At 33.2% G+C, this 13,502-nt stretch overlaps 1 protein-coding gene and 1 long non-coding RNA gene across 3 annotated transcripts; both read left to right on the top strand.

Moving 5' to 3' along the window:
- Positions 1-342: 342 nt before the first annotated feature.
- On the top strand, positions 343-2,191 carry LOC131152615 (uncharacterized). Of its 2 annotated transcripts, XR_009136063.1 has the most exons (3): positions 343-548; positions 641-685; positions 1,981-2,191. It is a non-coding gene; the product is annotated as an uncharacterized LOC131152615 (long non-coding RNA). The 2 variants fall into 2 exon arrangements; XR_009136065.1 differs by lacking the exon at positions 641-685.
- Positions 2,192-6,387: 4,196 nt separating this feature from the next.
- On the top strand, positions 6,388-8,539 carry LOC131152606 (peroxidase 51-like). The gene is made up of 4 exons (XM_058104354.1): positions 6,388-6,831; positions 6,948-7,148; positions 7,278-7,443; positions 7,879-8,539. Exons 1-4 carry the CDS (start codon positions 6,592-6,594, stop codon positions 8,283-8,285), a joined length of 1,014 nt encoding a protein of 337 aa, XP_057960337.1. The 5' UTR covers positions 6,388-6,591; the 3' UTR covers positions 8,286-8,539.
- Positions 8,540-13,502: the final 4,963 nt, after the last annotated feature.

Raw genomic sequence — 13,502 nt, 5'->3', positions numbered from 1 at the left:
GTTTACTAGGAAATTTTGTATATATATATATATATATATATATATGTAGTAACCGGAAAAAAAAAATTTAAAATAATAATAATAATAATAAAATAATAAAATAAAATTAATTAATTAAATTAACAACTAAAATGAATAGTATGATAAGGACAAAATATATATATATAATACAAGCTTCTTCAAAAAAAAAAAAAGAAGCTTTGAAAAGTCAAATAAATTCAAACCACAAGCTTAAGCTTTGAAAAGTCAAATAAATTCAAACCACAAGCTTAAGCTTTGAAAAGTCAAATAAATTCAAACCACAAGTTTAAGCTTTGAAAAGTCAAAAAAAGAAAAAAATCCAATTTGAATTGGATTCATTTGGTGTGCGTGAGTGCTCTTTCTTTCTCTCTCTCTCTCTCTCCTACGACTCTCTCTCTTCGATTCCGGTCTAGTTTTACGCCGGATCGACAAACCGAAGCTACCACGACGCTCCTGACGAAGTTCTCTACAAGTCAGCCGGAACGGATCGTCAGGAAAACGAAGTTGGATTTCATCCCAAATCCAAGGTAAGGCTTTATATTCAATATTTGGATTTTTGACAGTTGAAGAAAGTAATATACGCGTAAAAATACTGAACTTTAATACTGGAAATTTTCAGTTCCAGGGTATTGATTGGGAACGTTGAGAATCATCCCTAAGTTGGGTAAGACTTTTTAAGTCGAATTTGACTTAGTGGTAGTTATAGAAAATGTTGTACGTACGAAAATACTAAACTTTAATTCTGCGAGTTTTCATTTTCATGGTGTTGAGTTGAGAACCTTGTGGGTACGGGGAAGATTTTCTTAGGGGCTTTTCAGGAATCAGGTAAGGGGATAAATTAAGCTAGTTTTGTTTTGAGAAAATGTATGTATATATATATAGCATCTGGTTTCAGGAAAAATAAATATATTTATATATATGATTTATATTTGGAAAATATTGTTTAAATGATTATATGTTGAATACGTAGAAACATTTGTTTAGTGTGGCATGAGTATAAAAATATTGTGAAATACTGTTTTTTTTTTTGGAATGGGGACGATATGGATTTCTATGATGGAAAACCGGCGTACGGGCAGAGATATTTTTATATGTATATGTGATTTGCCGGCGTATGGGCCGTGCTATGTGGATGAGATTTGCCGGCGTATGGGCCGTATTATGTGATTTGCCAGCGTACGGGCTGTGCTATGTGATTTGCCGGAGTACGGGCCGTGCTATGTGGTTTGCCAGCGTACGGGCTGTGCTATGTGATTTGCCGGCGTACGGGCCGTGCTATGTTAAAATGTGTAATACCGGCGTACGGGTCGATGATTTTCATGATACACGTATATATGTGAAATGATATGATTGATGTGAAAATAAATGATATGAGATATTTATGTATCACGGTTTTAGTATATGTATATGATATCAGAACCTGGTTGGCTTGGTCTAGGCTAGCACTTGCACGGTACCGTTGCTATGTGTCCATGGTCCTCGTGATCATGATATCTGTGTTAACGCCGCTGTACGGAGTGGTGTGAGATTGGATGGTCGATGTGGTTATTTTCAAGAAGTGTGCTGTTATCGCCCTTGGTGTACGGACCAGTCTGGGTAGACCCATCGGACCTACAGACTACTGTTTGACTTGGCAGTGGTCGGCCAACCATTGTCAGGTCCCGCCTTCGGGCCACACAACCTAGTCATGTGGGGGTAATACATGACAACAGCCAACTAACCTACCAGAATTGTTTTTATGTTATTATTATTATGATATGAGATGAGAAATGTTTATGAAAATGCAGTATGTTCTACCATGTTTTGATATGCATATGTTTTCACAGATTTGATAAACAGTATTGAATATGTTATGTATGGTATATGTAGAACACAGAATACTCATGTTGCCACACACTGGTATTAGTTTATTTCCCTTACTGAGAGGTGTCTCACCCTTAAATCTTATACATTTTTCAGGAGCCCCTGATAGGAGAGCGGGAAAAGTCCCGCTGATCTAGATCAGTTGTTTGCCCTCTTTGGAAGGGTAAGTTTTTGGTAGGGATAGTTAGGTTTTGTGGGAGATTGTCCCTAGATTTCATTTTTGAGATGTATATACTGTGAGATAGTAATTGTAGTGACTCTGGTATGTGTTATACACAATATAATGAGATGTATATGATTTTATACTTTCTGCTGCGTAGGCTTCTGCTGTATGTTTTGTTATATCTCTAGTGCCCACGGGCCCAGGTGGATTGTGACCTGCTGAGCTGAGATGTATGATGTGATGATAATTTATTTATATATAAAAAAAAAATATGTGAAAAAGGAGCAGGTCGTTACAATATATGTTTATTAACCAGTTTTTCCAGAATATAAGTTTTATTATTATTTGTGTGGCTTGAGTGTATATTCACCTAATACAGAATTAATGTAGTTTTTTCCAGAATATAATGATTTACAGTATATACATATATAGACGGATATTTTACAGATAAGAATTATAGATATTTTTCAGACTAGTATTTTACAGTAATCATAGAATGTCATATTTTCCAAAACCATAACACTCAAATTTTACAGATTATTCGGTTAGATATTACAGTTAGACATACAGTTATTTTATTCAAATATTACAGTATTTATAGATCAGATATATAGTGTTATGGTTAATTTAGAAACATGATGAAAATAGTAGGGTAATTATAGTAATAGTATATGCAGTATCAGATCCCTGATAAATTATCTCAAACAAATTCAGTTAGCAGAGTACGATATCATTGCTATTTTTAGATTAAAGTGCAACCACATATCTCAGATAGTATGTGGATTCCATCAATTGTGTCCAAAGAGTTTGCAGTCTTCCCAGTACTCTGGGTTGAGGGGGCCCGATTTGACGAGGTAGTTTTCTAGTTTTGTGCTTAGGAGAGGACGCAGTTTGGCTAGACTGAGGATTGGTAGAATACGGTTGACTTACCTGGTAGGCCAACCAAAGTTAAGTCCAACCTACAAGGCGAACAATCTTGTCATGAGGGGTTAAATTATGACATACCGTTTTCTAGGGAAAAAAAATCTCAGTTATGTATATGTATACAAATTTACAAAAATTTTATCAAATATAGTATGATATTAGAAGTATGATACGTAGAAAAATTCAGATAATACAAGTTATATTTTAAACTATGGTAGATGTAAATTATATTCTATCCTGATTTGCTAGTTTATACAGTTTCAGATATTGTCATTATAGAATTTATGCAACTCGGTCGCCACACACTAGTAATAGCATATTTTCACTTACTGAGCGTCATCTCATCTCAACAATATAACATTTTTCAGGTTAACCAGTTAAGCGAGCAGATCAGGCTCGTAAATAGAAAGATTTTTTGTTTTGCCCTGCCTATAGGGTAAGTGTATTCAGAGGTTTATGTTTTTGAGTAAATGGTACTGGGGAGATGTGTAAATATGTATATATGGTTTGGAAACACTAAATTCTGGTATTGCATATATATATATAGGTGTATGACTTTATATTTTCCGCTGCATAGGTGTGTCAATTTGTGTACAGGGATACTTTAACGCCCATATGAGGCCTGAGATGCTATAGTCGATATAACAGGAGTATTAGAGTAATATATATATAATGGTGAAATTTTTGGATCGTTAGAACATAACTCCTACGTCGAGAGAATTTTCAATTATCTTTTTCATTAAATCATTTTTTTTGAAATCTCATGTGCATATAAGGAAATCAATGACATTATTGTTTATTATAAAATTTAGACAAATTTTTATATCTTTCTGTTAGTCCCTAGAAAAATTAAGATTAAACTCTAAAACTACATTTGAAAGTATAGATTTTGAACCTTGAATTCAGATTTGAACAAAATTAAATTCAATTTTATATTACATTTTTTTTTAAAAATTTATGCAAATATGAATTTAAAATCTCTCCTAAATATAAGTTAAGACAATTTATACAAAATTTCTTAATTCTTCATTATTTTTGTAATTTTTTTTAATTTCTAACACATAAATATGTATCACAACTAAAATACTTGGGTATACATATATATATATATATATATATATATATTTTGGCTACACATATGTATTATTAATGAGATAATAATAGTAAATGCTCCGAGGATAGATAACGACTCTAATATAATTTTGTTATATATAAAAATTATTAATAAAATTCATATACATAATAAAATTATTTTAAAATCATACCATATATAGAGATGTTGGTGGCTTGCACATAAATATATATATTTGATAATCTTGGGATTTGAGTCATTCCATACCACTTTGGATACTATGGTATGACATGAAGGCTCATTCACACACTCTTGGTAATTTATTAGCATAGTGCCATAAGAGAGAATTGAATCTGTGATTTTGGGATCTCCAAAGTCACAAGTATTTAACTATATATATATATATATATATATATATATAATAGTTTGGGATGCAGCTATGGGTGACAGGTATAGCCGTAACGTGCATGCTACGTTCTAGCTCGTTGTCCCCATTTTCCCACTCACCCTCTCTCTCTCTCTCTCTCTCTCTCTCTCTCTCTCTCTCTCTATATATATATATATATATATATATATACATGGTAGACATGTGTGTGACTAAAAAGCTTGGACAAAGAGGAGAGCACAGAAGGGAAAAAGAGGTTGACGGGAAAAATAATTATGAGGATAGGAGAAACATGCAGTGGCTGCCATGGACTGCCTCTCTAGTACAAAGTCTCTTTCAAAATTAACTATCATCACTTAAATCAATCGTGTACGAACATACGATTCCATTTCTTTAATTAATTACCAGCTGTACCGCAATATGTATGTTGCAATAATTAATATTCCCTCTTTCTTTCTTTTGTTAGGCTGCTCAACAATTTTACTTTTGGTATGCTGCCAATTTTATAGTACGGATCTTGATATTTAAATATTTTTTACATTTTAAATATTATATTATATTTCATATAAATTTAAATACTTTTGACAAAGAAAGTGTGTATGTGGGAGTTTGAATTCTTTTGAACTTTAATTTGAATTTGGGTGAATTTAAATAAATTTAAATATAATTATATAATGCATTTTATCTAAATTCAATATAAATGTAAATTCAAATCTTCTCCAAATTATATCACAACATTGAAGAGAAGAAGAGGGATTGTGAACCCCTATGCACTGTTGCACCCACCTCGATCTTCTTATATGTTGTTATATGTTCTTGCAATGGTCAGTGACCCATGGCCTACATCATTATTATTTGGAAGAAAAATTGTCACAATTTGCCCTTAAACTTCAATCCTAAATGCCTAACTTCAAATTTTTAATCAAAGAAAAAAAATTTAAGTAAGAAGTAAGACTTCTTGTTTTGTGGTTTAAATCAAATACAATTGAGAAATAAAATTTAGAACATTTTAGTGCACATTTAGCGAGGGAAAATATTTTTTTTATTTTTTATTTTTTCAAATAATTGTAATTTTTTTAAAAATAAAAAAATAAAATAAATAAAATTATGTTCACAAATAATTAGGCATTAGAATATAGGAGTGAATTTGACTATAGTAAATGTGACTTGGTAATGGTGGTAAGTGTCTATATATATATATATATATATATACATTTTTTTTTATAATTCAGGACTTCATTCATCACTGTGCCACTTTAGACACTATGGTGCAGTTCCATTGCGCCACTTTAGACATTATGGTGTGACACCAAATCCGGGGGTGAAAGTCGTCCGCCCATTGATGCATTCCTGGTAATTCACCGACATAATGTTTCAAGGGGGAATCGAACTGGTGACCTCAATCAAAGTCACAAGTCGCCCATACCATTTGAACTGGTCTAGTTCAGTAAATTATATACATGTGTATGCATATTTTTATTAGACATAATTATCTCTACATGTAAATATTTTTAATCTAAGCAACTAGTTAAATATTTTTTTGATAGAAATTATAAAAAGCAATGCAAATATTCAAAGATTCAAGAAAAAAAAAATGATATGCTAACACAATATGTGCTCCTAATCTTCATTGCAATTTGACTATTAACACAATAATCTCTTAAAAAAACTAATTAGTAGTATTATTAATTAAGATATGAATGACAATTGTTTAGAAACCACATGTAATTAATATTAATAAAGCATTATAATTTTTCTTAAACGACCCGAACAAGTTGAGTTGAATTTTCTTCTACTACAATAATGCAGTGCACGTAGTTTGACATTTCTCTCTCCTACTTATCTTCTATGGTTGATTTACAATTGTAAATATTTTTTTTAGAGTAAGTAATTAATTGGGTATGTACCTTTCTTACCGTTAGCCAGCTTCTATAAATTGCCCCGCAACAGAAAAAGAGAGACACAGAAAACAATAATCATCAGCATCATCATCATCGATGGTAATTCTAGCTGATAGCTCTTCCCCATATCTTTGCAATCAATAAATCCTTTCCCTCCTTTTCTTCTCGTCGATCCCACCATTGTTTCTTGTTAGTGAAATTAATAGAGCGATTAATTAAAAATTGAAGAAGAAGAAGAAGAAGTTGATATATATAGAGCTAGATGGGTGGTGGCATCCGTGCTTTAGCAGTACCGGTGGTGTACTGGTGGCTCTCCGTTAGCTTGCTATTATGGGTGGCCTTCCCCTACCCGGCGGCGGCGCAGCTCCGGCGGAACTACTACGCCAACGTCTGCCCCAACGTCGAATCCATCGTCCGCGGAGTTGTCCGGACCAAAATCCAACAGACCTTCGTCACCATTCCGGGCACTCTCCGTCTCTTCTTCCACGATTGCTTCGTCCAGGTTAATCCTTATTTTTTCAATTCATCAAACGTTTTAATTAATATTGCTCGAGTGTGTAATTAATCAGAGCATTAATCTGTAGTCGATATAACTCTGTTTTTGTTTAAAAAAAACAGGGTTGTGATGCGTCGATAATTATTGCTTCAACCGGAAACAACAAGGCGGAGAAGGATAACCCGGATAATCTGTCATTGGCCGGCGACGGATTCGACACCGTTATAAAGGCAAAAGCCGCCGTCGACGCCGTGCCCCGTTGCCGGAATAAGGTTTCCTGCGCCGATATTCTCGCCATGGCCACCCGCGATGTCATTGCATTGGTTTGTTCACCTTAGCTAGCTAGCTCCATCTTCATCCGAATTGATTTATTAAATTAAGATTTCCATCTCACCTATAAAAAACAAAAGATTTCCATCTCGATCTTCGTTAATCGATTATAATATATATAGTCTGGTGGACCGTCGTACGCGGTTGAGCTCGGAAGATTGGACGGGCTAAGCTCAACAGCTGCGAGTGTGAACGGGAGGCTGCCCCAGCCAACCTTCAATTTGAATCGGCTCAACTCCCTGTTTGCTGCTCACGGCCTCTCCCAAGCAGACATGATTGCTCTCTCAGGTACGCCTCGTGCTCCGCGCGCCCTAACCCCCCGGGCCTTTGGTATGGTTGTGTAAAGATGACAAAATCGGTCCAATGGGCCGGGTCAAGCTCGGTCGAGTCATTAATGTGTAGCACATAAATGGATAATATTTTTCTTGTAAATTTTTTTTGTTCATAGTTCAACAAATATGACTGAAATAATATTTTTAAAATAGCAAATATTTTTTATGTAATATTTATATAAATATTAATTGAGTTAATTGGATAATCCATTAAGTACTTGACCCAAACCTGTTTAGTTTGATTTGGTACAAACCAGTTATTATTCGTAGAATTGGAATCCATTTTATGAATTAAGTGGTGGGTCACTTACTAGGTATGGGTTTATTTGGCCACCCCTTTTGTTCCAAATTCATATATTTATAATGATGAAATGACGCCGTTTTGTTTCAGGGGCACACACCGTAGGATTCTCACATTGCGGCAAGTTCGCGAACCGGATCTACAACTTCAGCCGTGTAAGTTCGGTGGACCCGGCGCTGAACCAGGGGTACGCGGCTCAGCTGCAGTCGATGTGCCCGAAGAACGTGGACCCGAGGATAGCCATCAACATGGACCCAAACACTCCTCAAGTCTTCGATAACATGTACTACAAGAACCTACAGCAAGGAAAGGGCTTGTTCACCTCGGACCAAGTCCTATTCTCGGACCGCCGGTCCAGGCCCACTGTAAATGCGTGGGCCAGCAACTCGGACGCCTTTAACAATGCCTTCGTTGCGGCAATGACCAAGCTGGGCCGGGTCGGAGTCAAGACCGGAAGGAACGGCAACATTCGCCGCGACTGCTCTGCTTTCAATTAAAAAATAAAAATAAAATTTATTTATAATAATAATAATAATAATAATAATAATGTTTTCGATTCTTAACTCAAAATATGAATAGAGATTTTGTTGGGGTTGAGATGAGACTACGTGAAAAATATTTGAATATTTATTTGTTTTTTTTATAAGAAATTTCTGACTAAGATTGTGATTTAAATAATGCAATTATGCAAATCAGTCCACAAGGGCTTGTCTGTAATTATGCAATTGAATCGAATAATTCATTTGATTCATATTACTTTTTTCAGTGATAATTATTAATATTCATAATTTATTTTTTTCATTTAAAAAACTAATAAATCAGGAATAATTTTACAAAAAATTATCCAATGGAAGTAATAAATTATGATTGTTGACACAAATCTTCTTCTTCCCACTCCTCGCCCTCTTATTTTTCTTCACTTGGGATTTCTTTGGTTGTTGCTTTGAAGGTTTTGATTGCACGTGGGTGAGTCAAAATATTATTGTACAAAAAATTATTTCATTTTAATAAACAGTTGGACATGAATTCAACAGGAATAAGTGTTTCCAATTAATTATTCCAAGTATTCAAACTAGCATGAATATTGCTTCTATAAAAAAGATGTACCTTTTTTAGGAGAGGGTAATGATCCGGTGATAAAGTGGTATGAGTGCCAACCCGACTCGATTCGACCCACACCAAGCGCCCAAAAAGGTACACAGGGTGGCTATCGGTGACGAGGACATGGATGGATTGGTTGGGGGAGAATCTCACAATAAGCGCCTAAAAGGATAGATAGGATGACACGCCCAGCACCTAGGAGGGGTAGGCAAGGTGCTTTTGCCCCACATTAGAAACGGTTGAAAGATCCTGAGGGCTTATAATCGTGAGCATTGCACACCCTAATAATGTACCTTATTGGGGTGCTCTTTTTATTTTTTTAAAGATAATTTTAGTCTTAATTTTCAAACTCATCTAGTTGGCACCAAGTTAGGGAGATGAAAACGTTTCCATCCGCCCAACATGTGTGCCTAACTATCCATTTCTAATTACCAAAATGTATAATGATATTATAAAGGAAATTGTGCAGTTTTCCAATAAACCGTCGATGGTTTCTATATACCCGTCGACAGTTGTTTTGACGGTTTGATGCAGAATGTCTTTTAGGAGAAAACTGTTGACTATAGCAATGTAAGGACCAGAGGAGCCCATGGATGGATTTGATATACATGGGTGAACACCAACTTGACCTGAAAGCTCAAGCCTATTGGGTCTCGGGTTCAATCATGTATATAAGGCCCCATCATCCACTCTAATTTTTCAATATGGTACAAGCTCACAAGTGGAATTCTCAACAATCTCCCCGTCACTTGTGAGTTCCAATTGCTCCCCCTTTAACGGAAATCATCTCTCTTCTAGGAGTAAGCTCAATTCTCCAACAGTTGCTCAAGTAGGCCTTACCACTGGCATCTTACGTGCGTCAGATTGCATTCCACGTGCTTTCGAACCAATCCTACCTCTCACGTCTTGACCCTAGTCGGATCCATCTCCAGCCTAGATGATCCTTATTGACCTCAGCCACACACTTAGTCCTCCAACTGTTAGTACGTTAAGAGAATTAGCTTCCCGTCTCGACTTTTACGATGTCGCTCACCCAGAGTTACGAACCATCGGCTTTGATACCACTTGTTAGGACCGGAGGAGCCCATGGGTGGATTTGATACACATGGATAAACACTAACTTAACCCAAAAGTTCAAGTCTATTGGGTCTTGGGTCTAACCATGTATATAAACCCCCATCATCCACTCTAATTTTTCAATGTGAAACAAGCTCACCGGTGGAATTCTCAACACGCAAACCGTCGAAACAACCGTCGAAGGGTATATAGAAATCGTCGACGATTTGCTAGAAAATTATACAATTTCCTTTATAGATATAACTAAAAATATAGTCAATCATGCATATTTTAAAATTAAAAATAAAAATTAAAGAGCCAAGCACACACTAAATTAATCTGTGCCCATGCCTTGTATACAATATATAAATAAATATATATATGTATATATATATATATATATATATATTATACTATTTTATTTTAATTTGAATATTATTAACATTCCTGTCTCCTCTCCTTGTTATGACACCATTTTATATATATTTTTAAAAAAATTATTATATTTTTACGCAATACAGACTGGCCTGACATTAGATTATTATTATTTATTTCCTCCCTTTTGTCTCTTTATTTTTTCCCCATTTTTGTAATACTCTGACTGGCTCATTTATATAATGAAATAATTTTTTTTATTTAATTTTGTGGTGGAGCCCACGTACGCAGGGCAGTGAGAGAGAACGTGAGAGCACGTTTGGCTTTGGTTGGGGGCTGTCCTCTTCGTGGATTCAATCAAGTAATCAACGTACAAACAATTATTAAAAAAAGTGGTACAAATATTTGTCATTTAGCTTTTGGGCATGGGCTAGTTTTAATTTTGGATTGGAATCGACCAATCAACGTAGGGAAAGTTCAAACACACACAAAGTGGGCAAGCTTTTTGTGAGTTGGGCGGATGGAGACGTTACGACGTATTATATTATATAGTTTATAACTTTATATTATGAACTTCAGAGCCACATATCTTGTGAGGTTGATAAACCCTGCAGGCCATGGGGTGGACTGCATTTATTTGATTTAGAAATTTAAAGGATCATTGGCAAAAATTAGAGAAAGAAAAAATCAAAATCAAGAGACGGAAATTAAAAATTCAGAAATCAATCACTTATTTGATTAGTATTTACAAAATTAAAATAAATTTAAAATAATAATAATAATAATAATAATAATAAATAATATTATGAAAATCTGATTAAAATGATAAAATTATAAAATAATGCACAAAAAAAATATTATAATAAAAATAAAAATTATTATAATTATTTTACATAATTGTTATACTTTTAAATTTTACTTTATAATAAAATTTTATCATGCATGTTAATTGAAAAGTAGTAAAAATATTTTATAATTGACTTTATTATTATTTTTTGAAATTTATGAATATTTTTATTTTAATTACATTCAAATTTGTATGATTATTTAATTTTAATTTTAATTTTAAAATATATAAAATAAATGACTTAATCTGAAAAAATGATTTCTGGATATTAAAATTTTTGGTAACAAGTTGCCAAAATAGCTGAAAACCACAAAATATGATTTTTAATTTTTTAACAAAGGTAGAAAATTGACAAGAAAAAAAAATTGACAACACAAACAAATGTGTTTTTATAATTTATTTCTACTGTGCAAAAATAAAAACAGAAAAAAAAGAAGGAAAAAGTAACAATACTAAACAGACCCTAAGTTATCACGTATTAAACCCAATCACATTTAGAATTTTGAAAATGTTAAGGAAAGAAAAATATGAAAGAATCTACTTATATATATATATATATATATATATTTGATTAGTAAACAAAATAAAGAAAATAAAAATACATCAAATTAATGGACAAAATTTTAAATTTAAAAATAATTAACATTTTTTCTTAATTTTTAGTCATATTAAATTTTTTTTTTATTTTTTATACTTTTTTATATAGAAAGAAAATATAATGAGAAAATGAGTTTTCTTCTTATTTTCCTTTTTGTATTCAACAAAAATCTTTAATCCAAACTAACCTAAGAGTTCATTTCTAGATTATGATTAGTACTCAAAGCCAATCAAAGTTATTGCATTCTTTGATACTAGAGTAGCATATATATAGCAATGAAAGTCATGTAATCAAATTAAGTTTCAAAGCAGCAAATAGGGAGCATTTTGAGGTCAAATTAAAAATGTGCCAATCTACATTAAGCTTAATCTAGAATTCTTAATCAAGGCCACATTCTTAGGGTCCAATCTTCCTAACAAAAATCTCCTTCTTGGGTTCGACATCATCCAACACTTAAACAAGGTATAGCACTGGACAGAACAAGGGTTGAAGTTCATATCATATCTTTTGCAATGGATTAAGACCCCTAATCTCTTCCATATCACTAAGTCCTTGGAAGGAATTAGGGTCAATTAATCCCGTCAAACTGTGTAGACAACCATAGTGAATTTATATATATATATAAATTCATTGTGTATATGTCATAAGAGATGAACTTTCCAATTAACCTAAATTTTGCATATGTAAAATACAAACATCAAAATGTAGGTGAGATTGTTAAAGTCTTCATCTAACTTTTTAAATATTATTTATTTTAATATATACTGAACTTTTTAATTTTATCTTATAAAAGATGTTCTAATTACAAGTTTTTATATGACGATTTCTATAAAGAGTGGGATACTAAGACATCGATGCATGGATGAAGCAACTATAATACATTGGGCGTAAATGGGACGGGACACACGAGCATCCAAATTAGGAAGATGTTATGATAAATTGTACGAAACAACATTCCAATGCATGTGCAATATGTGTGTAACCTCATCACTCACTTTTTTCTTCCCCCGACACTCTAACCTCAACCACCACATATAATTGGTGGTGAAAAAAATAGCGGAATAGGTGAACTTTTATAAAACATCTTACATAGATAAAATAGAACAATGGACTTGGACTAGACATATTTTCACTCAATTTTAATTTTAAAATTTTGTTTGATAATATAGCAAGTAAATTACCAAATAAATCAATAAACAATCGACAATAGTACTAAAGTAATAAAACATCCAAGGACCGGACACCAAGAATTTACATAAAAAACCTCAAATCGAGGAAAAAAAAAATCACAAGATCTCCAATTCAAGCCAAATTCACTAGATAAGAGAAAAATGCAAGACTCCACAAGTTTTACAAGAACTTTCAATAACAACGGCAATGCGACAAATCATAAATAATTTTACACAGCGCTAATCTCACTAACAAGAAATGAAGATTAATAATAAAAGACTATCTCGCCAAAAGATAAAAATTTCAAAGGAAAAAAAAAACCCACAGTCAAAGCCAATCAAGTGGAAGCTCCTGTCATAATTGCACACATATAATTTCAAGTCAATCAAATCCGTTTGCTCATCGGAATCAAACAGCCAAATGAGTTCCTTATTTCTCACGTCTTCTTTTTTATCAAGCAGCCATCCATCCCTTCTTAATTTTTTTTTTTTTTTTCGTCAGTAGTCACACATACAACCCTAGTTTTCTTTTGTTTAGTATTACTATTATTTTTATTTATACAATTGC

The sequence above is a fragment of the Malania oleifera genome, chromosome 1, assembly GCF_029873635.1.
Source record: "Malania oleifera isolate guangnan ecotype guangnan chromosome 1, ASM2987363v1, whole genome shotgun sequence".
Classification (NCBI taxonomy): domain Eukaryota; kingdom Viridiplantae; phylum Streptophyta; class Magnoliopsida; order Santalales; family Ximeniaceae; genus Malania; species Malania oleifera.
Note: the sequence above shows the minus strand (reverse complement) of the source record. Positions and strands in the feature narration are given on the sequence as shown.

Bases quoted from the DNA above. Each gene is read 5' to 3' on its own strand.
- LOC131152606 (XM_058104354.1), top strand. From the start codon at position 6,592: ATGGGTGGTGGCATCCGTGCTTTAGCAGTACCGGTGGTGTACTGGTGG. The intron at 6,832-6,947 runs GTTAATCCTTAT...TAAAAAAAACAG, and splicing joins TCCACGATTGCTTCGTCCAG to GGTTGTGATGCGTCGATAAT. The intron at 7,444-7,878 runs GTACGCCTCGTG...GTTTTGTTTCAG, and splicing joins AGACATGATTGCTCTCTCAG to GGGCACACACCGTAGGATTC.